This window comes from Mauremys reevesii, linkage group 2 (assembly GCF_016161935.1).
Source record: "Mauremys reevesii isolate NIE-2019 linkage group 2, ASM1616193v1, whole genome shotgun sequence".
Lineage (NCBI taxonomy): Eukaryota > Metazoa > Chordata > Testudines > Geoemydidae > Mauremys > Mauremys reevesii.
The window spans coordinates 259,331,221-259,357,427 of record NC_052624.1 but is presented as its reverse complement, the minus strand read 5'-3'; the positions used below and the strand labels follow the sequence as shown (position 1 = coordinate 259,357,427).

The 26,207-nt window shown below is 39.6% G+C and overlaps 1 protein-coding gene across 2 annotated transcripts in view; it reads left to right on the top strand.

Annotated features, from left to right (window-relative positions):
- Nucleotides 1-26,207, top strand: part of CSMD3 (CUB and Sushi multiple domains 3) — a 1,158,685-nt gene that overhangs the window by 457,930 nt on the left and 674,548 nt on the right. For both annotated transcript variants that reach the window (XM_039525141.1, XM_039525140.1), the window contains one exon: nt 1,832-1,956. In XM_039525141.1, coding sequence (XP_039381075.1) covers nt 1,832-1,956 — 125 coding nt within the window. The remainder of the gene's footprint in view (nt 1-1,831; nt 1,957-26,207) is intronic.

Genomic DNA, 26,207 nt, shown 5'->3' with positions numbered 1-26,207 from the left:
TATGAAATATATGATCTTGAGTAATACAAAATTAAACAAGTTTTAGACAACTACTGTGGTATATAATTCTTTATTTAAAAAGAGCACTGTATATATTACCAAAAAGAAATGACAACAAAAGTACAGTGGGTACCATTTGGAAATAGACATTTAGTCCATTATGTTTACTTTCACATCAGTGTGTTATAAGCTCCACTGGGCATGAACTAGTTTTTTGTTCTGTAGTAGTGAGGAGTACATAACTGAGGCTCCTAGGTGCTATGATAATACAAATAATAATTTATAATTTGTAATAATTGTGGTATATCCAATACACAGAATAGAAAATATCACATAAACATGGTATATTTTATTTTCTGTCATATATGTTTTCCTGGAAATTAAAATAAAGCAAAAACCTGCCAGTATCTCAATATTTTTTTAAATTAAAAAAAATATAGGAATCACTGTCTTTCTGCTTTTCAACTTCTACAGAGTTCTGCTCTGCCCTCATCCCAGATCTTCTGGGAATATTGTGTTCTTTTGTATTTCTCAAATAAAAATTTAAAAACTCTTTTAGACCCAAATCATGTAAGTATTTACATATTTGAGTAGCTTTATGTATGTCAGTAGTCACATTCGGTTAGTGGAACTGCTCACATATATAAAAATATTTTGTGATGTTGTGGGCTAAGTTTCATCACAAATTTTTTACCTCTGAAAACAGAGGTAACATGGGGAAGAGGAGAAGGAGATGGTAGTCTTCCAAACTCCTCCCACAAATAAGGGGCACCCATGTGAGTTGCTAAAATGTGATGGCACTCATAGTAGATTGTGAGGATATTCAGAATATGATACAGCCTGACACTTGGCTCCTCCTCAGGGGGCTGTTAGTATGCCCAAGGGCTTTGCTAGTGTCTTTGATATTGTCTCCTTGACTGGAGGATGGGGGGTGGAGGTGGGGAGGGAGGGAAATAAATGGTGGTATTTTCCAAACACCACCCACCTGTAGAACCAAAACAAAATGCCACTTACAATACATTGTGCTGATCTGTGATTCTCCCACATCTTTCTTACATCAGGAATGGAGTTGTTAACAAAGTTGACATTAAAAAATGTCATTACTGGATATTTGACTTAACATCTCACTGAGGTGAATGGTGCAGCTTACATCACTGAATTATTGTTCCAGGCTCTCTGCAGCCTCACATGGATGTTTCTACGTGGTTTACATTTGGTCCCATTTTTTAGTTGTTCTTCACAAACAGCTAGAGACTTTTTTTTTTAAATTAAATCTCTGATTCTAGAGAACAAGATAGTGGTTTCAGAACACCATATTAGGTCCACGCTGGCTGTTTTTGACTTCTGTTTTCTTTGTTTAATGGAAACAAGAAGGGACCTTTATCTTTAAGAGCAAAAACACAATCACAATATGTTTACAGGTTGTGTTGGTTTCCTCAACATTTTTTTTTGAGTCAGCTTTCCATTGTTTGGTTCCTGTTTCCTTCTCTGCAAAATCTGAAGCACCAAAGGTTACCTCCATATATAAAAAACAGGCAAGCAGTATCCTTTTGAAGCCAATATTAACATCATTTCATGAATAATAGCAGTCAACAGATGTCCCCAAAGTTGCTTTATTAGTTTTCTCCTGTTCTCTTCCATTATGTTAAGAAATATCTGCCAGACTAAACAATAAGTGATTTTTTGTGTCCATTTTGGAACTCCTGTTGCCTCATAGTCATAATGTTCCCTGCATCTGTGACACCTGATACAATTTTGGTTAAGAAAGAAGAGTATTCATTATTTGTAAAATGCACCTCAGTATATTCTTTTTTCCTCGCTCTGATTTTAGCTTGGGAGCAACAGTACAATTCTCCTGTGATGAAGACTATGTGTTGCAGGGGGCAAAAAGTATCACCTGTCAGAGAATAGCTGAAGTGTTTGCTGCATGGAGTGATCATAGACCCATGTGTAAAGGTAAAGACAAATTCTTAAACTATTATCATGGTTTGTTGGTTTTCACAATTACTCTTTTTTGCATTGTTTTACATTTGAAATGATGTCACACTGAAATAATGTAACATTGTTTTTTCTTTTTAAAAAAAATATATATCAATATTTTCTCTCCTCTTTTCCTTATTTCTTTAATCAGTGATCCTTCTTTGTTTAAAATGCATGTAGTGTTGCATTTGTTTATCATTTCTTGAATAAAACCTGACAAATGCAATTGGTTTCCTTTGGAAGCTTCCTACCATAAATGAGAGCCTAATGGAAGACATACACTTCAGTAAATAAGTAAAACAGATGACTGTTCAGTGACCTATGATACAAATTTCATGTTTCAAATTTATGATTATTGTGTATGCAATCACTAGTTCATAATGAATGTCCCATATTTCAAAACTGTACTGCTTGAATGGTTGAAATCCATCAGGAAGATTGACCTTTGGGTCAACTCTAATGGAAAAGTTAAATGTTAGGATTTCAATTTTTTGGTGCTCAGCAACCAATGATGAAAGAATGTTCCAAATTTCAGTATTCTAGGCCAATGGGAACATGAATGTTAATTGTGTCAGTCAGTTTGCCATACTCTATATGATATATGTTATATTAAATAATATTATTTCATAACTTGACAAAATTAAGAAGAATAGGTTCGAACAAAATGAAAGGACTTTGAATGAGGTACTGAATTTTGTCACTATATCCATGGGCTGGAAAGCCTGTGTGTGTGTGTGTGAGAGAGAGAGAGAGAGGAGAGCAAGCAAGCAAACAAACAGGGCCGGGAACTGAGCTCTGACCAAAAAGAGCTTGGGGACTGACAAATTCAGGTGGAGCAGGTTGACGGAGAAAGATCTCTGGGTGTAGCTGAAGAACTGGAGCTAAGTATGGCCTGTTAAATTATGATTTTTAGACTTTATGTTGAGGCCTATTTGAACAATTGTTTGAATTATTTTGTGATTAAGGGCTCTGAGGTTTGTGTGAATTTTTATTGATATTAAACCAGCCCTAGAAAGAGGGTGCTGTGAGTTGTAACAGAGGCTGTCTGGAGTATTTGAGTCCCACAAAATGGGGCTCATAGATGCCTGTATTGTCGCACCTAACCACAAGGGCTGTTCAATAAGTGGCCACACCATTACAGTCACTCTACTAGAATGTCGATTGTATATTGTCACTGTCATTTATTTTTTCACTTAAAAAATTCTATTAACATGTAGTAGAACGTTATCAACAGTAATGTATACCTACAACACTAAGGTACATGCATGCCATTCAGGAAAAGGCATTACCAGCTAGCTTTTTTGTTTTTTCAGTCAGATGTCCTTCAGCCACCTGCTAACTGTCAGTAAACACATTTCTTTGCATTTCTCTGTGCAGTATGCCTTTAGAAGTGTAGCAATAAATTTCTGAATAAATTAGTATAAAGGAAAACCAATATCTGGGATTTATCCTTGAGAATTTCTACAAATGTAACTACAGTGAAGAATGCATTGTGCAATCACAAACATTTGAATAATAATGTAAAATAAAAAGGAAGCTTAACAACCAAGCTAAAAAAAAGATAGAAAAAGTTTATATCCATGAGGAAAGCTAGAGATGCTGATTGTCTTTGTACATATATATACGTACCATGTTAACTAAATATCTCACAAGACCAATTAATTCAAGGGTAAAATATGTAACTGATAACTGAAGAGAGAGTGTCATTTACATCCTTGTGCTTGCCTACTTAGTAAAAGTAGTACATGCTTTTTGCAGAGCAGATGATGCATATTAAGAAAGTTATTAGCAGTTAATATAATGACATATGGTGAAAAGACAAATAGACAGATGGTATAGATATAGCAGTTTATCATACAGCACATGCTTTATAGTGTTCATTAGTTTCATTAAAAGTACCTTTGACACAAATTTGGTTTATTTTGTGGATTGATTAGCAGTTTTTGTTATACTCTTGAATTGAATAAAGTTTTTTCTACACATTAATAATAATTGGCTCTTTGAAGGTCTATATGTGAAGTGTAAAACAAATATTATAGAGGGATCACTGTTAGCACAAATACCATTTTGATAATAAGGGTGTGATGGGAGTAACTGCAGAAATATATGTATGCCTCTTTCGTCAATTTACATTTGTGTGCACAAGCAAGCATTTGGACAAACAAAGCAAGCAATTTTGCATAAATTCCAGTTTGTGCAATAAATAGATTTTTTCATGTGTCAGTGAAGGGTTCTGTAGGTGCAGAGGGTACAGTTATATTTTAAAAGATGCATCTGTTGCTCTCCTTTAAAATTTCAACTGAATCGTTTTTCAGTGTCATGTTTGATGTCCTCCCTAGATATCATCTCTTATAGCTCTTTTTGTTAATTTACATAAATTATTATACATTTGCAAAACCAATTGAAAGTATACTTTTGAAAAAATTGCAATTTGAATATTAACAATTAGTTACATTTATGTTCTGGGATTGCTCTGAAAAATTTTAAACTAAAAATTTCCAATTCCATTAGATTCATTTGATTCAACAACATAAATCCTTCTGACTAGTTCTCATGTGAGTGGCTGAATATAAATCTGCCTGATAAAAATGGAAGTTTTAGCTTACTTTAGAAGTTATCAAAAATACCAGCTGGAACTGGCATAGGATCATATTTGTTAAAGTAAAAGTTAGAATGAGTCTGAAGCATTTCTGCAGGAGAATAAAACGAGGTACTCTGAAGAGAGAAAAAAAACTGATACATCACTTAAAATATAGACAAACACATACTGCTGTAGATTATGAATTTCCTTTAACCCTTAAGAAAAAGACTAATTTTCAGACTAATGATTCCTGGTAATTTCTGAACCTGCTGATCTCTGGCAGACACTATAAAGGAAGAGGCAGAGTTATGCTGGAAGTCTTATTTCAGCTGGCCCTGCCTTGTCCCTACTGGCAATTATCTCTGCTTTTTTGGCCTACTTTTCCAATGAGTCCCACCATCTCTCTCCAATATATCCAGGAAGCTGGTTGGCAGTGAGGAAATAGTGGAGGGGAGTAGGAGGCACTCTCCCTGCTGCATTTCTGAGGGCACTTTGAATGCTCACAAGCCAGGAGGATAGCAAGACATTTTTGGAGGGAGAAGGAAGGAGTGCAAGGGTGGAGCTGGAAGCAAACCTTGACTTTGTGTATGTGGAAAGAGGTGAGGTTCATTGAAGTGGGCAGTTTCTGAGGGTACATTTCTTATCCTTCACACCCATGAGGATATGGGATACTCATCCTTTCAGTGCTATGGATTAAGTTATATATAGAAATTGGAAAGATTTAGAGTTAAGACCAAATTAGAACACTGGATGTGAATGTCACACTCTCCAAACTTTGGGAAACCGATCCAATTTTTTGACAATACCCCAAATCTAATTTCAACAAAGAATATTCTGTTCTTGTACATTAAAAAAGAAGAAGAAGAAGAAGCTGCACTGTTGTAATGAGATGCTGCTCTTACATTGTGTGAGATATGTCATACCTTTTCATCCGAAATCTTGATTGGTAGCTCCACACAGAGTACACTGGAAGTCATAAAAACATCAATTGCTGTGTTGAGGTTTAGATCTGAAAGAAATGCTTGCAAACATCCAGCATGGCACAAGGAAATGAAATAATTTGACAATCTGTATCCTGGGGGATTCCAGGAGTAGTTAGGGATCAATGAATACCTCCAAACTGCACCTCTTTGACACCTGATTTCAGCAAATTCTCTTCAGAACAGATTAGAAACCATAACTGTCACACCCTCAAGATCATTCTCCAGTGTATTTTCATCACCTGCCCTTTATCTGCATTGAGATTGTCATCTTGGCCAAACCCAAGCCCTCGCTGTGGCCAGACATTGGGAAAGCACTGACACCACACCTTATGAGTTTGACGAAGATACTGGTGACACTGAGCCTCATATAAGGATGCTAGTTCCCTTATAATCTAAAAAAATGTTGACTAGAAAGATAACTGAACAAGAGCCTTGCTTAAGCCTGTATGATTGCTTTCTCGGGCAGAAATGTAAACCACCCTCTGGAATCTGAGAGAGGACAATTCAGGCCATTATATAGAAAAATCCTCCAGTGCAAAAAGGAACTGCAAACAAGACAGCAAATCTTCATGGCAAAAGGGCCTCACCACAACCACAGTAGTTGGTGAGATGGCCAGTGCCAGGCACTGGATTCTTGAATAAAGGCTTAATGAATGCTCTTTTGGGAAAAGCTTGCTTGTTTTTATATGTTGTCTTGGTCTAGTAGTGGTTGATGCTGGTTGATAAACTATTTTGTGTTTATTTTCTTCTGTTTTCTTCTAGGACATTAACAGATTGATCCCTTAAATTTGACCTGGTGTTTGAGTAAATGACATAAGTGACAAGAAACTTCTTTTTTTTTTCTGTATGAGCAATTTTGTTTTCAGTTCAAGAATTCTTCCAGATTAATATGTTTTGTAATATTTGAACCATTTTTTGAGTAGACGCTCTACTTAGGTTTTGACAATCTCTTTCTGATTGTTCCTAGGAATTTAGGGTTAAAAGTGAGAGACATTAAAAAGTGGTTTCCCCCTGTGTTTGGTATCTGATTAGGTTTTTTTGGCCCAGATCCTCAAAGATATTTAGGAACCTAACTCCCAATGGGAATTTGAGGATCTGGGCATTTGTTCTTTGTTGTTTATGTTGTTTTGCATCCCTTTCTGGTACTTATATAGATAATTTTACATCTACTTTGTTTCTTCAGTGGTTATGGAATATTCCTAATGGAGAGCAAAATTTTGAGCTAGAAGAAAAGTTCTTAAATGTGGTCTGTGCTAATCGTAGAAGATTTACACTTGACTCCAGAACAATCAAGCTGAAGTACAGGGGGGAAAATGCAGGCAGAATTTTGTTTTCTTTTTTAATTTATGAAATTATAAAAATGTGCTCCAGCACAGTGAAGTTCTTCATAAGTGTTTCAGCTTATATATTCATATTAATTTAGCAATTGTTCAGCCTTCCACTTTGATGAGACTCTACAAGAGCCATAACAATGTGTGTAAATAACCACGTAACTAGCGTCTGATTTTTATTTACTGGTGCTTTGTAGATGTTATAATATTTCTTCTTCAGTATATTAATTTATAAACCTTGTAACACTTTGCACACCAAAATAGGGATGGAGTTATGCTGTCTAAAAAAACAAAATAAACACTTTTTTTGTCACAGTGGCATTGGTGACAGTGTAGGTTAACTTGTTTCATATTGGCAATAAAAGCATGAAAGGAATTTAATATTTAGCTACACTATGATAATATAATATTGCTCTTGAACAAACTAAAGGAAAAAAAATCCAACTGTAAGCTTTCCCTCAATCCTGTATTTGCTAATTCTGTACTGCAGTTCACATGATATATTACAGTATACATTTTGTCACCCTATGCTGCAAAGGGGAGTGACAGTTTTAATCATGTTTCTTTAGTTTGCTCAGAATGAAGTCACCACTTCTGATATTGGGCAGTTTATCTTTTTTTCAAAATTTATATACAGAAAACTTGAAATTATTTGGTGAGGAATCCCTAGTAGATTGTAATTTATCTTATGTCCCTATAATAAGGCTATGTGATTCTGTACCTTGTTCTGCTAATGCAAAGTGATCTCCCAGTCAAGACATGTTAAGTAAACCAAGGTCGTCTTCCAACAAACCATTATTCGTGTGAATAATTCTTACTCAAGCAAGTAGTCTTGTTAAGGTCAATGAGTCTATTTATGATATTAAGGAGCTATGCATCTGAAGAAAGATTTCAATGTCATTCTTCCCAGAAAATATTCTCAAATCTGTGCTGACACAGGAACATGGGGATCACTGTATCATTTTAGACTGGTTGTCCATTTAGTCAAGTTGCTGATAATGACTTGTACCAAATATTTCTCCTAACCTCAGGCAGTTAATGGTTGTCCTATGCCCTGAGGAATGAGATTTTATATTTCTTATTAAACAAAAATGAAAGTGTGAATGTTTTCATTATCCATGTAAAAGACTAATCCCTTTGTGAATCCTTTGGAGCTCTTAGTCTCTTTGATATCTTGTGGCACTGACTTGCAAAGGTTAGTTACGTTATGTTTATAAGCGCCTTCCTTTTATCAGCTTTAAATATGCTACCTTTTTAATTTAGTTGGCTGTCCCTTTTTATTGTATCATGAGAGAGGATAAACATGAGCTCCAAATGATTTTCTTTTTTTTTCTTTTTTTTTAAATAAATCTGTGTCTTGGCCCTATTATGTGTCTTCTCTGTAATCTAAATAGTCCTAATCTTTTTAGTGAGCTGTCCACAGTGATTCCCAGATCTTATTCCTGCATGGCTACAGTTTCCTTAGAATCCATTAATGTTTATGATTACTTCAAATTACTCCATCCAAGGTGCATTTTTCAAGATTGTGTTTTAATGATCCCCAACCACCTGGCTGTGTCAAGTCCCTCCAGTGTTCCTCAGTCTTCTTTAGTCTTGACTAACTTAAACTATGTGGTCTCATCTGCAAATTTTGTCATCTCAATGTGTCCACCCTTTTTTGATTTCATTACTCTATATAAGATTCCAGAAGCATCACCCTGTCGGTGAGCCTACAATGTTGAATCAGTGTGAAGTGATGCAGTTACAATAATCTTTTTGTTTAGAATATCACCAGGTTCAATCATCACTGGAATTCTGGGTCTTCACTGTCCAGCTTTTAAGTTCTCAGACATGTTTTTTTCCCCACAGTTTACAAATTATATCAGTACTACAACACAGGTTTTCATCTAGTAACTATATTAAATACTCTATAGATAACACCTACCTCAGTTCACAATCTTGGGATTTCCCACTGTTTCCCCTCCCCCCTCCACATTTATTCCAATGCAGGGTAGCACTACTTGCCAGAAACTTGATCAAAGGCTTTTTGTAAGTCAAAATAAATTATAATAACTGATTTTTCCTTCATACTCTATTTATTGACACTTTCAAAGAAGTCTAGTAGATTGGAGAAACATGAATATATATTTTACAGCTCCATATTTAAATATATCTTCAACCAGCCTCCTTGATACTGAAGTAAGACTTCATTCTCTGTATATCACAGGAACAAATTCCCTCTGCATCTGGTCAGTTCTGTTGGTTAGTATGTAGTGATCGGGTGATTACCTTGCTTCCTTTGAAAAGGCTAGGGCTGCTGTGGTCATTTCTCTCATGTAGTTTTATGGGTGTATCTAGACTATAGCGTAAACCTGAGTTTGAGCCAGGGCTCGAGCCTATGCCCCTTGTATCTACACTGCAATTGCACAAACCCAAGGCTTGGACACAGGATCCCATGACCCTGCAGGGATGGAGGGTCCAAGCTTGAGTTAAGTTGTGACACAGGGTCTGAGACCTATTGCTTTGCAGTGTGGACAGAGCCCCACTTGACTCAGGTCCTAGGAGTCAGCTGGAAGTATCCCACAATTCCATAGGACAACTTCCTTAGTCCTCTCTATCCCAGCAATCTGTAATCCACTCTATTAAAAACAGGAAGACACTATCCCCTTTTTGCTAATGGCAGCAGCTCAGGTCAGTGATAACCCATTTTCTTTCGATCATCAATCTACAATAATCATTAATGATCTGGATGATGGGATGGATTACACCCTCAGCAAGTTTGCAGATGACACTAAGCTGTGGGGAGAGGTAGATATGCTGGAGGGTAGGGATAGGGTCCAGAGTGACCTAGACAAATTGGAGGATTGGGCCAAAAGAAATCTGATTAGGTTCAACAAACACAAGTGCAGAGTAGAAGATTGCAGTGTAGACATATCTTGTGCATAAAGGGACTGTAACTATCATTTCATTCTTGATGAAGGTGTAAGAAGGCAGAAATCTCCTTGTTTACCCTTTGTACAACTGTGCAGGGCTGAAAGATTGAACCATTTTACCTGCAAGGAAAGTTTACATTTTCAATGATAACTTGCCATTCTACATGTCAGTGATGATTAATAAAATTAAAGGATACATTAACCAGACTTAATCAATGACTGTAAATACAAATATTCACTGTTTTAAATAATTACTACAATTTCTTGAAGATTTTTTCATGAAGAAACTTGATTCAGCAATTTTTCTCTTAGTGATTCAAAATGATAATGCATTTTAACTTGTGGTGCTGAAAAACCATTGTTGCTTTAGATATATTTGTGTCTGGTGTTTTATAATATAGTAGCAGGCATTTTTCATTTTTTTTAAAGATTACTACATTGTTATTTATGTGAAATGTAAACTCAAACTGTTGAACCTAGTTTACCTCTCATTGTTAAAGGGTCACATGGTCAATTTGAAAATCTAATTGATATGGGGGAAAAATCTGTATGCCTAGTTTACAAATAACAGCAACAATTATTGTAACTCAAATGGAGTAGAGGAAAAGTATGTATTTCTCTCTTTTTAGTTAATATACATTGGACATTTGACCACACTTTATTGCTGGCCTGTTGCACTTCCTGTCTCATGCTAAATGATGTGCTGTTCGGCGGGCGGGGGGGAGGGGGGGAAGTTCCTGTGCAAATATTTGTCCAAGCCTTGCAAGATGATATTACAGTAGGACCTCAGAGATACGAACACCAGAGTTACAGATTTCAGAGTAGCAGCCGTGTTAGTCTGTATCCGCAAAAAAAACAGGAGTACTTGTGGCACCTTAAAGACTAACAAATTTATTTAAGCATGAGCTTTCGTGAGCTAAAGCTCACTTCTTCGGATGCATAGAATGGAACACACAGACAGGAGATATTTATACATACAGAGAACATGAAAAGGTGGAAGTATGCATACCAACAGGCAGAGTCTAATCAATTGAGATGAGCTATCGTTAGCAGGAGGAAAAAAACTTTTAGAAGTGATAATTAAGATGGCCCATAGAAGGTGTGAGGAGAACTTAACATAGGGAAATAGATTCAATTGGTGTAATGACCCAACCATTCCCAGTCTTTGTTTAAACCACAGTTAATTGTATCTAGTTTGCATATTAATTCAAGTTCAGCAGTCTCTCTTTGGAGTCTGTTTTTGAAGTTTTTTTGTTGCAAAATTGCCACCTTCAAGTCTGTCACTGAGTGGTTAGAAAGGTTGAAGTGTTCTCCCACTGGTTTTTGAATGTTATGATTCCTGATGTCAGATTTGTGTCCATTTATTCTTTTGCGTAGAGACTGTCCGGTTTGGCCAATGTACATGGCAGAGGGGCATTGCTGGCACATGATGGCATATATCACGTTGGTAGATGTGCAGGTGTACGAGCCCCTGATGGTGTGTCTGATGTGATTAGGTCCTGTGATGGTGTCACTTGAATGGATATGTGGACAGAGCTGGCATCGGGCTTTATTGCAAGGATAGGTTCCTGGGTTAGTGTTTATGTTGTATGGTGCGGTTGCTGGTGAGTATTTGCTTCAGGTTGGGAGGCTGTCTATAAGCAAGGACTGGCCTGTCTCCCAAGATCTGTGAGAGTGAGGGATCATCTTTAAGGATAGGTTGTAAATCTTTGATGATGCGCTGGAGAGGTTTTAGTTGGGGGCTGTAGGTAATGGCTAGTGGTGTTCTGTTATTTTCTTTTTTAGGCCTGTCCTGTAGTAGGTGGCTTCTGGGTACTCTTCTGGCTCTGTCAATCTGTTTTTTCACTTCAGCAGGTGGGTATTGTAGGTTTAAGAATGCTTGATAGAGATCTTGTAGGTGTTTATCTCTGTCCAAGGGATTGGAGCAAATACGGTTGTATCTTAGAGCTTGGCTGTAGACAATGGATCGTGTGGTGTGTCCGGGATGGAAGCTGGAGGCATGTAAGTAAGTATAGCGGTCAGTGGGTTTCCGGTATAGGGTGGTATTTATGTGACCATCGTTTATTAGCACAGTAGTGTCTAGGAAATGGACCGCTTGTGTGGATTGGTCTAGGCTGAGGTTGATGGTGGGATGGAAATTGTTAAAATCTCGGTGGAATTCCTCGAGGGCTTCTTTTCCATGAGTCCAGATGATGAAGATGTCATCAATGTAGCGCAAGTAGAGTAGGGGTGTTAGGGAACGAGAGTTAAGGAAGCGTTGTTCTAAGTCAGCCATAAAGATGTTGGCATACTGAGGGGCCATGCGGGTACCCATAGCAGTGCCACTGACTTGAAGATATATATTGTCCCCAAATGTGAAATAGTTGTGGGTGAGGACAAAGTCACAAAGTTCAGCCACCAGGTTAGCCGTGATATTATCGGGATACTGTTCCTGATGGCTTGTAGTCCATCTTCGTGTGGAATGTTAGTGTAGAGGGCTTCCACATCCATAGTGGCCAGAATGGTGTTTTCTGGAAGATCACTGATGGATTGTAGTTTCCTCAGGAAGTCAGTGGTGTCTCGAAGATAGCTGGGAGTGCTGGTGGCATAGGGCCTGAGGAGAGAGTCCACATAGCCAGACAATCCTGCTGTTAAAGTACCAATGCTTGAGATGATGGGGCGTCCAGGATTTCCAGGTTTATGGATCTTGGGTAGCAAATAGAATACACCTGGTCGGGGTTCCAGGCATGTGTCTGTATAGATCTGTTCCTGTGCTTTCTCAGGGAGTTTTTTGAGCAGATGGTGTAGTTTCTTTTGGTAATCATCAGTGGGATCAGAGGGTAATGGCTTGTAGAATGTGGAGTTAGAGAGTTGCCTGGCAGCCTCTTGTTCATATTCCGACCTATTCATGATGACGACAGCACCTCCTTTGTCAGCCTGTTTGATTATGATGTCAGAGTTGTTCTTGAGGCTGTTGATGGCATTGTGTTCAGCACGGCTTAGGTTATGGGGCAAGTGATGTTGTTTTTCCACAATTTCAGCCCGTGCACGGTGACGGAAGCAATCTATGTAGAAGTCTAGTCTGTTGTTTCGACCCTCTGGAGGAGTCCATGCAGAATCCTTTTTATTATAGCGGTGGTAGGAAGGATTCTGTGGGTTAGTATGTAGTTCAGAGGTGTGTTGGAAGTATTCTTTGAGTCGGAGACGGCGAAAGTATGATTCTAGGTCACCGCAAAACTGTATCATATTCATGGATCTGGAAGGACAAAAGGAGAGTCCCCGAGATAGGATAGATTCTTCTGCTGGGCTAAGAGAATAGCTGGAAAGATTAACAATATTGTTGGGTGGGTTAAGGGAGCTATTGTTGTGGCTCCTTGTGCCATGTAGCAGTTTAGACAGTTTAGTGTCCAATTAACTGTGGTTTAAACAAAGACTGGGAATGGTTGGGTCATTACACCAATTGAATCTATTTCCCTATGTTAAGTTCTCCTCACACCTTCTATGGGCCATCTTAATTATCACTTCTAAAAGTTTTTTTCCTCCTGCTAACGATAGCTCATCTCAATTGATTAGACTCTGCCTGTTGGTATGCATACTTCCACCTTTTCATGTTCTCTGTATGTATAAATATCTCCTGTCTGTGTGTTCCATTCTATGCATCCGAAGAAGTGAGCTTTAGCTCACGAAAGCTCATGCTTAAATAAATTTGTTAGTCTTTAAGGTGCCACAAGTACTCCTGTTTTTTTTGCAGAGTTACAGACTGACTGATCAACTGGACACCCTGTGAAACTTGAAGTAACCAATCAGGCAGCAGCAGCAACTTTGCTTTTTTTTTTTTTTTTAATAAAATACTGTACTATGCCCGTATTGCATCCTAAAGGTAGGCACAGCTGGGCTGCATGTCCTCACCCCCACCCCCACATGTGGGGTAGACACAGCAAGATACTGGGGCTGCCAGCCCAAGGCAGCTGTAGCCAGCAGAACAGGAGCAGCACTGGGGTGTGCTGCTTTCACTCTTCCCCCCATCCTCCGCTGGGAGATGGACATGCTGAATTTTAGTTCCCTCCCAGGGGCATGCTGTTTTCACACACAACCCCACTGGGATGGAGATAAGCTTGCAAACTCATGCTGGCATTGAGTAGGCAGCTCAGCTGCTGCTGACACCTGGCATGGGGTGTTAGCTGATGGAGCTGGAGAGAGAAAATTCCTTTGTTCAGAGTTACGAACATTTCAGAATTCCAGACAACCTGAAGTGTCCGTAACTTTGAGGTTCTACCATACTAGTTACAGCAGCTACAAAGCTGAAAGTGAAGAAACGGTCAGAAGGCAGGCATGTACCCATGGACCCTTAGAAATAGAGTAGGGAAGCAGAAACCATTAACATTATAAAAGGGGAATTTAACAAAAAAAATCTGTGCATGCTACTGAAATGGTGAAAATTTAAACATATATGATGGCTTTAGTGTAGATAGAACCATCTCAAATTTGTTAGGATTTGAGCAAGCAGAGGCAGAAAGAATATCTGAAAGCTTTTATTTATATATAATAGTATCCTAGTAGTCTCATGACTCTTAGAAGGATCATCTTTATTTAAATGCAGATGTTACCCAGTTGATGTCTGTTTCCTATTTAATTGTTCTTATCAAGTATTATTTTCTGCATGGCCACCTTTGATAACTTTTGGCAATATGACAGGTTTTTATTGTGTGGAGATGAGCCTGAACAAATGAAAATGTTGTGGTTTTTTAAAAAATATGTCTGATCCATGATAGAGGTTGACAAAAAAAAACAACCACCAAAAATTAAAAAATCTAAAAAGCTGAAAAGTGTGACATTTGAATAATGTATTTATTGCCAAGTGAGTTGTGATTGAATGTAGAAAACTCTGGCAAAAATAGTTCCCAGTACTACAAATACTCATGCATGTGATTAATGTTAGGCACATAAATAGTTACTTACTTCATAAGCACTTGAATGTTGTCAAGGCCTTATTCACTCATCCATCATGTACACAGTACACATCTTCAGTGCAATTGATGACATTGCTACAGACAAAATTTGCTTGCTTAGCATAAACAATTAGTTAATTTTAAATAAATACTGAAATATTTTCCAGTTGAAACATTCCTTTTTCATATTTACATTTTAGGGGATGAAACAAATAAACATATTCAGATCTGATTGATTAGTCTTCCTCCCCCAACACCTACCACCCCTTTCTCTGCCTGTTTGTCTCTTAGCCTCTGACAAACATTTCTGAGTAATCTGTCTTCTATAAATCTGACTGCTGGCAGGCAAGTGAATAGAAATTGAACAGCTGTGCAACAGATACAATCGTATTTTCAGAGAGCTGATCCATTATTATCTGCAGAATGACAAAGGGTTGGTAATAAAATAATTATTTGTGCCTGGGAAACCTAAAGGACAGTTGCCTTTTTTGTTTTTGACAATATCACTTACATGAATCTGAATGTGACAGAAACTAAATTTCAGTTTGAAACTGTGGATTATTTTTTTTAAAAGGGCCAAAAAATAGAATACAGGCTTTCATTTGCTTCCTGCTCTGCCTGGAACTATTCCCTTGATGCTGGAGACATCAGTTGCTCACTGGATTGTGGACTTGGGCTTGGTCCCTCTGGAAGCAATTTAGGTGATGGGGCTGTTTCCGTTGTCTGTGAACTGCTTTCCGCTGGTGCACTAGGTTGTATTTCAGGCTCCGGCTGAGCTTCTTGTGCAGGTTTAGCTGCTGCTGCCAGTGCAGGCTTGGTGGTGCCCTCTGGTGTTGGAGTTGCAGATGGGTTGCAAGCGCTGGCTTCAGTGCTGGCAATGGTTCTGGTTGCTCCGCCAGTTCCGGTTCTGGGACTGGTTCTGGCTGGGTCTCCGCGACTGCATCCACTACTGTTGTTGCAGATGTTGGCATGGGGTCCTGTTCTACCACCTCAGTCTGGGTCTCTGGTAACACAGACTGGGCCCTTGTAGAAGGCTCAGGAACAGAGCTAGATGTGAAGGCTTGCTTAGCCTGGCTGCGGGTGACCATTCCCACCCTCTTGGCTAGCTTCACATGGTTGGCCAAGTCTTCCCCCAGCAGCATGGGAATGGGATAATCACCATAGACTGCAAAAGTCCACATTCCTGACCAGCCCTTGTACTGGACAGGCAACTTGGCTGTAGGCAAGTCAAAAGAGTTTGACTTGAAGGGTTGAATTGTCACTTGGGCCTCTGAGTTGATGGATTTAGGGTCCACTAAGGATTGGTGGATAGCTGACACCTGTGCTCCAGTGTCCCTCCACACTATAACCTTCTTGCTGCCCACATTCAGTTTCCCTTCTCTCTGAGGGTATCTGGGAGGTATCTGGGCCTGAAGACCTTTGGTTTGACCCTGGTGCAATGAACTGTAATCTGTTGGGGTTCTTGGGGCATGCCCCAGCTCGTTACATTTAAAACATCACCTGACTTGTCACTGGGGCGAGGTGGGTTGCTGGAGAATGGTGTGGCAGGATGACAAGGTGTCTGGGGTTTTCCTGAGGTGCAGGTGGGGCCTTGGGCTGCCCCCAGTAGTATGGTGTGGTCTCAGGGCGTCCCTTCTGGTATCCGCCCAAACTGCGACCAGAGTTTTTCCTTCTGCTACCTCCACCCATTTTGTTTAGATTTGCCCCACTTCTCTGGCAGTCTGGGACTGCTCGTATTGATCAGCATAAGAAGCAAGACTTTCTGCTGAGTCCATTTTCTTATCCCATAAACACTGTTTTACATTATCATTGGTCATAGTCAGGAACTGCTTCTGTACAACCAAATCACACATCCCTTCCTTTGACCCATTTCTCTAATACAGGGGTCGGCAACCGGTGGCTCGCGGCTCGCCAGGGTAAGCACCCTGGCGGGCCGGCCCGGTTTGTTTATCTGCCGCGTCAGCAAGTTCGGCTGATCTCGCCTCCCACTGGCCGCGGTTCACGGTCCCAAGCCAATGCGGGAGGCAGGAAGCGGCACGAGCCGAGGGATGTTCTGGCCGCGGTTTCCTGCCTCCCGCATTGGCCTGGGACCGCGAACCGCGGCCAGTGGGAGCCGCGATCGGCCGAACTTGCCGACGCGGCAGATAAACAAACCGGGCCGGCCTGCCAGGGTGCTTACCCTGGCGAGCCGCGAGCCACCGGTTGCCGACCCCTGCTCTAATAGATCCTTCATCTGGTATAAATAAGCCACATTACTTAGTTCAGCCCCTCTCTTCAGGGATCTAAATTTTACTCTGTAAGTTTCAGGTGTAATTTGAAATTGTTTTAAAACCAAATACTTGAATTTACCATAGTCAGAAGAATCCTCAATAGGCATCTTCTTGAATATGTCCAGAGCTCTTTCAGTCACTGTGGTCCTTTTTTGATCTTCAGGAATTCCATGGAGGATGCACAGTGTCTCAAAGGTGATGAAATATTCAGCAATATCACTGGATTCATTATACTGTACACACAGTTGCTCCCATTTGTGGATTTTTGGGGAAGTGGAGCCAGCTGCTGAAGGGTTCCATCATTTCCACTCCCTCACCTCCAGGTCATGCTTCCTCTCTCTTTCCTTCTCCTTCTGAGCATGCTGCCTCTCTTTCCTTCTTCTCCAGTTCCTTCTGCCTCTCTTTCCTCTCCTCACCAGCAGTTTTTTCTCTGGCCACTTGTGCATCAGTGTCCATTCATTTGAATTTCAGTTGTCTTTTATGTTCCTTCTTTCTTTCCTCAGCTTCCAATCTGGCTAAGTCCATTTTTTTCTGGACCTCACTTTCTATCATCCTAGCCTTCCTGAGCTTAGCCAGCTTAACCCAAGAGCTAGAAGAAAAAAAAAAGAAAAGAAAAAGCCTACCCAGCTTGTGAATTCCCTTGCAGAACTTAACTACTCTGCCCTCAGGCAAACTAAAAAAACTCCAGTTGTTCTCAGCTTAAAAAAAAAAAAAGAAGTGTCCCTTTTAAAAAGAAAAACAAAAAAACAAAAAAAACCACACAACCCTCCCTGTTTTTCAACCAGCCAGGTTGAGGTCTGTGCTTCTGGTTCAAAATGATCCCATCGTGCTGCCACCACGCCAGGGTTCCCTCCCCACTCTGAACTCAGGGGTACAGATTCATAGACTTAAGGTCAGAAGGGACCATTATGGTCATCTAGTCTGACCTCCTGCACAACGCAGGCCACAGAATCTCACCCACCCACTAACAAACCCCTAACCTATGTCTGAGTTATTGAAGGCCTCAAATCATGGTTTAAAGACCTCAAGGTGCAGAGAATCCTCCAGCAAGTGACCCGTGCCCCATGCTTCTGAGGAAGGCGAAAAACCTCCAGGGCCTCTGCCAATCTTCCCTGAGGAAAATTCCTTCCCGACCCCAAATATGGTGATCAGCTAAACCCTGAGCATGTGGGCAAGACTCACCAGCCAGCACCCAGGAAAGAATTCTCTGTAGTAACTCAGATCCCATCCCATCTAACATCCCATCACAGACCATTGGGCCTATTTACCTGCTAATAATCAAAGATCAGTTAATTGCCAAAATTAGGCTATCCCATCATACCATCCCCTACATAAACTTATCAATCTTAGTCTTGAAGCCAGATATGTCTTTTGCCCCCACTACTCCCCTTTGAAGGCTGTTCCAGAACTTCACTCCTCTAATGATTAGAAACCTTCATCTAATTTCAAGTCTAAACTTCCTAGTATCCAGTTTATATCCATTTGTTATTATATCCACATTGGTACTAAGCTTAAATAATTCCTCTCCCTCCCTGATATTTATCCCTCTGATATATTTATAAAGAGCAATCATATCTCCCGTCAGCCTTCTTTTGGTTAGGCTAAACAAGCCAAGCTCTTTCAGAGTCTCCTTTCATAAGACAGGTTTTCCATTCCTCGGATCATCCTAGTAGCCCTTCTCTGTACCTGTTCCAGTTTGAATTCATCCTTCTTAAACATGGGAGACCGGAACTTCACACAATAGACCCGATGAGGTCTCACCAGTGCCTTGTATAACGGTACTAACACCTCCTTATATCTACTGGAAATACCTCGCCTGATGCATCCCAAGACCACATTAGCTTTTCTCACGGCCATATCACATTGGCAGCTCATAGTCATCCTGTGATCAACTAATACTCCGAGGTCCTTCTCCTCCTCTGTTACTTCCAACTGATGTGTCCCCAATTTATAACCAAAATTCTTATTAATTCCGAAATGCATGACCTGCACTTTTCACTATTAAATTTCATCCTATTACTATTATTCCAGTTTACAAGGTCATCCAGATCTTCCTGTATGATATCCCAGTCCTTCTCTATGTTGCAATACCTCCCAGCTTTGTGTCATCCAGAAACTTTATTAGCACATTCCCACTTTTTTGTGCCAAAGTCAGTAATAAAAAGATTAAATAAGATTGGTCCTGAAACCAATACCTGAGGAACACCAATAGTAACCTCCTTCCAGCCTGACAGTTCACCTTTCAGTATGACCCGTTGTAGTCTCCCCTTTAACCAGTTCCTTATTCGTCTTTCAATTTTCATATTGATCCCCGTCTTTTCCAATTTAACTAATAATTCCCCATGTGGAACTGTATCAAATGCCTTACTGAAATCGAGGTAAATTAGATCCACTGCATTTCCTTCGTCTAAAAAATCTGTTACCTTCTCAAAGAAGGAGATTAGGTTGGTTTGGCACGATCTGCTTTTTGTAAAACCATGTTGTATTTTGTCCCAATTACCATTGACCTCAATGTCCTTAACTACTTTCTCCTTCAAATTTTTTTTCCAAGACCTTTCATACTACAGATATTAAACTAACAGGCATATCGTTACTCGGATCACCTTTTTTCCCTTTCTTAAAAATAGGAACTATATTAGCAATTCTCTACTCGTACGGCACAACCTCTAAGTTTACTGATTCATTAAAAAGTCTTGCTAATGGGCTTGCAATTTCATGTGCCAGTTCTTTTAATATTCTTGGATGAAGATTATGTGGGCCCTCCGATTTCATCCCATTAAGCTGTTCGAGTTTAGCTTCTACCTCGGATGTGGTAATATCTACCTCCATATCCTTGTTCCCATTTGTTATCCTACCATTATCCTTAAGCTCCTCATCAGCCTCATTAAAGACTGAGGCAAAGTATTTGTTTAGATATTGGGCCATGCCTAGATTATTCTTAACCTCCATTCCATCCTCAGTGTTTAGCAGTCCCACTTCTTCTTTCTTTGTTTTCTTCTTGTTTATATGGCTATAGAACCTTTTACTATTGGTTTTAATTCCCTTTGCAAGGTCCAACTCTACATGGTTTTTGGCCTTTCTCACTTTATCCCTACATGTTCTGACCTCACTAAGGTAGCTTTCCTTGCTAATCCCTACCATTGGATGTGGGGACCCACATGAAAGACCCCCTAAGTTTATAAATACTAGCTTTAGGTTAAAAAATTCTCCAAGGCACAAATCCTTTCCTTATCCTTGGATGGTATTGCTGCCACCACCAAGTGATTTAGATAAAGATTCAGGAAAAGGACCACTTAGAGTTCATATTTCCCCAAAATATTCCCCCAAATCCTTCACCCCCTTTCCTGGGGAGGCTTGAGAATAATATACCAGACCAGACCCTTTATCTTTAGGACACTAAAATCACTCAGGTTCTTAAAAGAATAACTTTATAATAAATAAAAAAGTAAAAGAAGCACCTCTGTAAAATCAGAATGGAAGGTAATTTTACAGGATAATAAAAATATTTAAAATACAGAGGATTCCCCTCTAGGCTCAACTTCAAAGTTACAAAAACAGGAATAAACCTCCCTCTTAGCATAGGGAAGATTCACAAGCTAAAACCAAAGATAATCTAACGCATTCCCTTGCTATTACTTACAATTTCTGTAATTTTAAGTACATCATTTCAGGATCTTTTTAGGAGATGGTTTACCTGTTTGGTCTCTCTTTGTCCTGAGAGGGAACAAACAAAAAAAGCACAAACAAAAAACCTCCCCCCACACACACCACCACCACCAGATTTGAAAGTATCTTCTTTCCCCATTGATCCATTTGGTCAGGTGCCAACTAGGTTAATTTAACTGATTAACTCCTTACAGGAAAGATGATTCTGTACCTCTGTCCAGGAGGGATTTTATGTTACTGCATACATAAAGGTTGTTACCCTTCCCTTTATATTTATGATAGTTCCCAAGATCTCGATCAAGATTGTGGCCCTTGGATTCAAACATACAAGAAGGCATTATTAATGCCCCAAAGCACTTACAATCTGATTTTAGATTGGACTAGGTTCCATCTAGTTCACAATACCATCTCCAATAGTGACCAACGCCAGATGATTCAAAGTGTAGCCTTTTATTTGATTTAAAGTACATTTTAGGGATGTTGTCTTACACAATCATGTTTTCCGCTGTAGTTGCTACAGTTTCAAGCTCAGAGTGAAATTGCCTCTGGTGCTTTTCTCAAATTCGGAGGCTCTAGGGACAAAGGAAGTCCAAGGATAATGACTACAGACACAATCACAAATACGAAGTCTTATCTGTACTAAATTGTTTATTAAAGCAATAAGTAAAGTTATAATTACCCATGCATATAGAAATCCTATACAAACCCATGCAATAATTATAACTGTATTCATGCTCACATTCTCAATGATATTCTAGCATCCAATGACCCTCTCAATAGATGATCATCACTAGAGGGTTGGGACCTTCTGGGGTTTCCTGTGATGTCTTCCCACTATTACCCAACCATGAAACCTTCTTTTATATTGTTATTCTGACCACAGCTAACACCATATGCATAAAGGTGTCAACCTTCTTTCCTTATCCATATTTTCATACCCTATGAGTATTGGAGTGTCCTGTTTTTCATAGGTTGTTCGTAGCTCCTTTTAGTCTTATTAAGATTTATATATGACATATATTGTGCAGTTAAGACAGATATCCAAAGATGTCACAATCAGGTGTCTTGTGATCTTGGACAATGCATTGCTGTCTATTGCAATCCATTTTTTCATAACATCAACTATTGGCATATCTTATGCTGTAACCTTGTGACTTTGCTGTCAGAGGGTTATTCCTAGGTCACCCACTCATGTCAAGCATTCTTAAGCCTATGGCCTAATATGGCTAAGCTAAAATCTTACTGGTATCAGCTTGCAGGCTTTGCATTTCAGCCATGCTTTACTTATATACCTACTACATACTCATCAATCCCAAATACTTATCCTATTCTTTTATAATCCTACAGCCTAGATATATTTAACATACATTAATTGTATATGAAATATCATATGAACTGACCATAATATCAGACAGTACAATGATAAATGGATGATAAAATGAATTAACTGTCTACAAAAGGAAGGTGCAGGAACCCAAGAATCCCTCCTCTTCCATATCCTTTTATGGAAAATAATAGAAAAGTATACTCTTTCTATAGGTTTTTAAGTATCCTATAGTAGAATTAGAAAATGTTACCTCTACATTTTATAAATTTTAAGGAACCTATAGAAAGGTATTTTTTTATTAAATGCTATAGGTGTTTAGAATAGTTTCTATAGCACACTGTGACATTTTTATAAAAATATATTTTTATAATCTCTGTCAAATTCTATAGCTTTGTTTTCCCTCCACAAATGCCATGTTGGACAATAATAGAATAACTGGTTCATAGAGAAATTGTCTTTCTGTCCTTGAACTATGAGGGTTTATAGATGTTATTTTTTTATTCTTTCTATGTGACCATTTACCTATAGACGTCTCAACATTTTCTAAATCCTACTGAGAAATTTGCCTTGAGCAATTTTGTTTCAATGAGTTCCCAAGTTTGTAATGATTTAAAAATCTCATTCGATTATAAATGTATCTCAATTTAATTGGAACTCCCATTGTTCTTACACTATGAGATTGTTTACCAATTTAATCTCTCTATAGAAAATACTGAATGGTATTCCTCTAACATCGTTTTATTAGTCTCTGCTCTCATTATGCAGTACGGACTTTCTCATATGAAGATTTTTCCATGTCTCTCCCATGCCAGTAACCATTCAGTGGGCACTATGTAGTAACATCTTAATTTCATCATTTCATTGCTACTCCAGTTAATCAGATGTCAAATTATGATAGACTTGACATGCAATCTTGTTCTAGGATGATGGTATCAGACCTTAAGACCTAGTGTACCACATCTAAAACTGAGGAGTGCCTTGTGTACTGTTTTGCATTATTTTAATCTGTGTACTTATAATGGATTCCTATAATGATACTAAAAAATAACGTGGTCATTCCCTACTGCAGCCAAGAACTATTGTTCTTGGACATGCATTAAATTATGTCACTATTGCATTGGATGGAGATAGTGTTTCTTGCTATGTGAGTCATACATAACAGGGAAGTTGCAGAACATATCTGTCTACCCATATATCTGTAGCAACACAGAAGATTTCAAACTGTTCAAAACATCTATAAATATGAGGGTAGATTCTAAAGACAACTGAATTTTAAAGACATTTGGTCTGACAAATCAGATTGTAGTAGCTAACGACAGAACTACATCTCAAGTCTGCTTGACTCAAGTATGCTTTAAAGGTGGGATATCTTTCTCTGGAGAGATTTTATGCTTGATCTTAGTCAAAAGATCATTTAAAGAACCAAGTGAATCCTTTAAAAAGAACAAAAATAATGGGTACAGACTATCTATCTTAGGTGTTGTGACAAAGTTCCTCCTCTGCCTTGGTGGGTTCTGTGCTTTTTGGCGGATTTGCTCACCTCAGAGTTCATGGCAGTGCACGGTTTGGCTCCTTTTGTTAGTGGCACAAACCTGCCGTTTATTTGGCTAACCTCATCACTGGCCGTCATGGGGAAAAGGATGAGAACAATCCCCACAATCTCTGCTGGCCCACCTAGTGGGTTGGGGAATAGGCCAGGGACCTTCCCCTCTGGTGGGACCCACAGTCACCTCTTCTTGTCTTCAATAGGGAGTTGAGGCAGATGGAGGGTACCCAGGCCCTCTACTCTGGGTACCAGCCCAGAGCCCTGTGGACTGCAACTGTCTACAAAAGCAACAAAGAATCCTGTGGCACCTTATAGACTAACAGACGTTTTGCAGCATGAGCTTTCGTGGGTGAATACCCACTTCTTCGGGTGCAAGTGGTGGAGTTTATATATGCAAGCAAGAAGCAAGCTAGAGATAACGAGGTTAGTTCAATCAGGGAGGATGAGGCCCTGTTCTAGCAGTTGAGGTGTGAAAACCAAGGGAGGAGAAACTGGTTCTGTAATTGGCAAGCCATTCACAGTCTTTGTTTAATCCTGAGCTGATGGTGTCAAATTTGCAGATGAACTGGAGCTCAGCAGTTTCTCTTTGAAGTCTGGTCCTGAAGTTTTTTTGCTGCAGGATGGCCACCTTAAGATCTGCTATTGTGTGGCCAGGGAGGTTGAAGTGTTCTCCTACAGGTTTTTGCATATTGCCATTCCTAATATCTGATTTGTGTCCATTTATCCTTTTCCTTAGAGACTGTCCAGTTTGGCCGATGTACATAGCAGAGGGGCATTGCTGGCATATGATGGCATATATTACATTGGTGGACGTGCAGGTGAATGAACCGGTGATGGTGTGGCTGATCTGGTTAGGTCCTGTGATGGTGTTGCTGGTGTAGATATGTGGGCAGAGTTGGCATCGAGGTTTGTTGCATGGGTTGGTTCCTGAGCTAGAGTTACTATGGTGCGGTGTGCAGTTACTGGTGAGAATATGCTTCAGGTTGGCAGGTTGTCTGTGGGCGAGGACTGGCCTGCCACCCAAGGCCTGTGAAAGTGTGGGATCATTCTCCAGGATGGGTTGTAGATCCCTGATGATGCGCTGGAGGGGTTTTAGCTGGGGACTGTATGTGATGGCCAGTGGAGTCCTGTTGGTTTCTTTCTTGGGTTTGTCTTGCAGTAGGAGGCCTTTGGGTACACGTCTGGCTCTGTTGATCTGTCTACTGTAGTTTTGAGAATGCTTGGTGGAGATTTTGTAGGTGTTGGTCTCTGTCTGTGGGGTTAGAGCAGATGCGGTTGTACCTCAGTGCTTGGCTGTAGACAATGGATCTTGTGGTGTGCCCGGGATGGAAGCTGGAGGCATGAAGGTAAACTGTCTACAGTGTCTCTTGTAACAGCTGTGTGACAGCTACAACTCCTTGGGCTACTTCCCCATGGCCTCCTTCCCTACACCTTCTTTATCCTCACCACAGGACCTTCCTCCTGATGTCTGGTAATGCTTGTACTTTGCAGTCCTCCAGCAGTATGCCTACTCACTCTCACCTTCTTGCACCTCTTGCTCTCAGCTCCTCACATGCACCTCACTAACTGAACTGAGGTCCTTTTTAAAACCAGGTGCCCTGATTAGTCTGCCTGTCCTATTTGATTCTGGTAGCTTCTTAATTGGCTCCAGGTGTCCTAATCAGCCTGCCTTAATTGGTTCCAGCAACTTCCTGATCACTCTCTTGTAGCCATCTGGCCTGACCCTGTTACAGTATTTATATGGCTCCCATTGCCATATATCTGAATGCCTCCCAATCTTTAGTGTGTTTATTTTCGCAAGAGATGTAGATAATCCCCCCCAAAATAGAAACCATGGATACAATGTTATTCTCTGAAATAAGTTCTGCATAACATTTTTGTACTAAAATATGCTCTTTTTCTACATTGTACCTAATTTAGGAACCTAAGAGTTACGAACACTAGAGATACAAAATGACCAGTGAACCACATACCTCATTTGGAACCAGAAGTACTCAATCAGGCAGCAGCAGAGACACCCCCCCCCCAAAAGAAGGCAAATACAGTACTGTGTTAGACATAAACTACTACAAAAAAAGGGAATGCAGCATTTTTCTTCTGCACAGTAAAGGTTCAAAGCTATATTAAGTTAAGGTTGAGTTGTAAACTTTTGAAGGAGGACCCAAAACATTTTATTCACAGTTACAAATATTTCAGTTGCAAACAACCTCCATTCCCGAGATGTTTGTAACTCTGAGGTCCTCTGTACAGTATAAAAAAATATTGTATTTACAACAAAGATGTGTAGTGCTTATTACATGGGCTGGCTTCTAGGATATCCTACTGAGATAATTTTAGGATAAACTTCACACACTATAGTAATGTTGAATGGTTAAAAGATCACAAAAATTATCAACTTATTCCTAAAGATGCTAAATTGCTCTTCAGTACCCCTGCCAGATGCTGTGTGCACTGTGGTGGTATTGACAGTTCTGAATGGAGCTAATTGGTCACCTTCCTGGGCAGCAACAAAATGTACCAGAAGCAGTCATAGTGGAAAGGAGAGAGAGAGAGAGAGTGTGAGTGTGTGTGTGTGTGTGTGTTTCCTAGCAAGCTAGCTAGAACAGAGAAAAGAGTTAACATTATAAAACTGTTTTATATCTGTAATAAACCTAGTTATCCTTAGGCATGATATTTTCCTGGA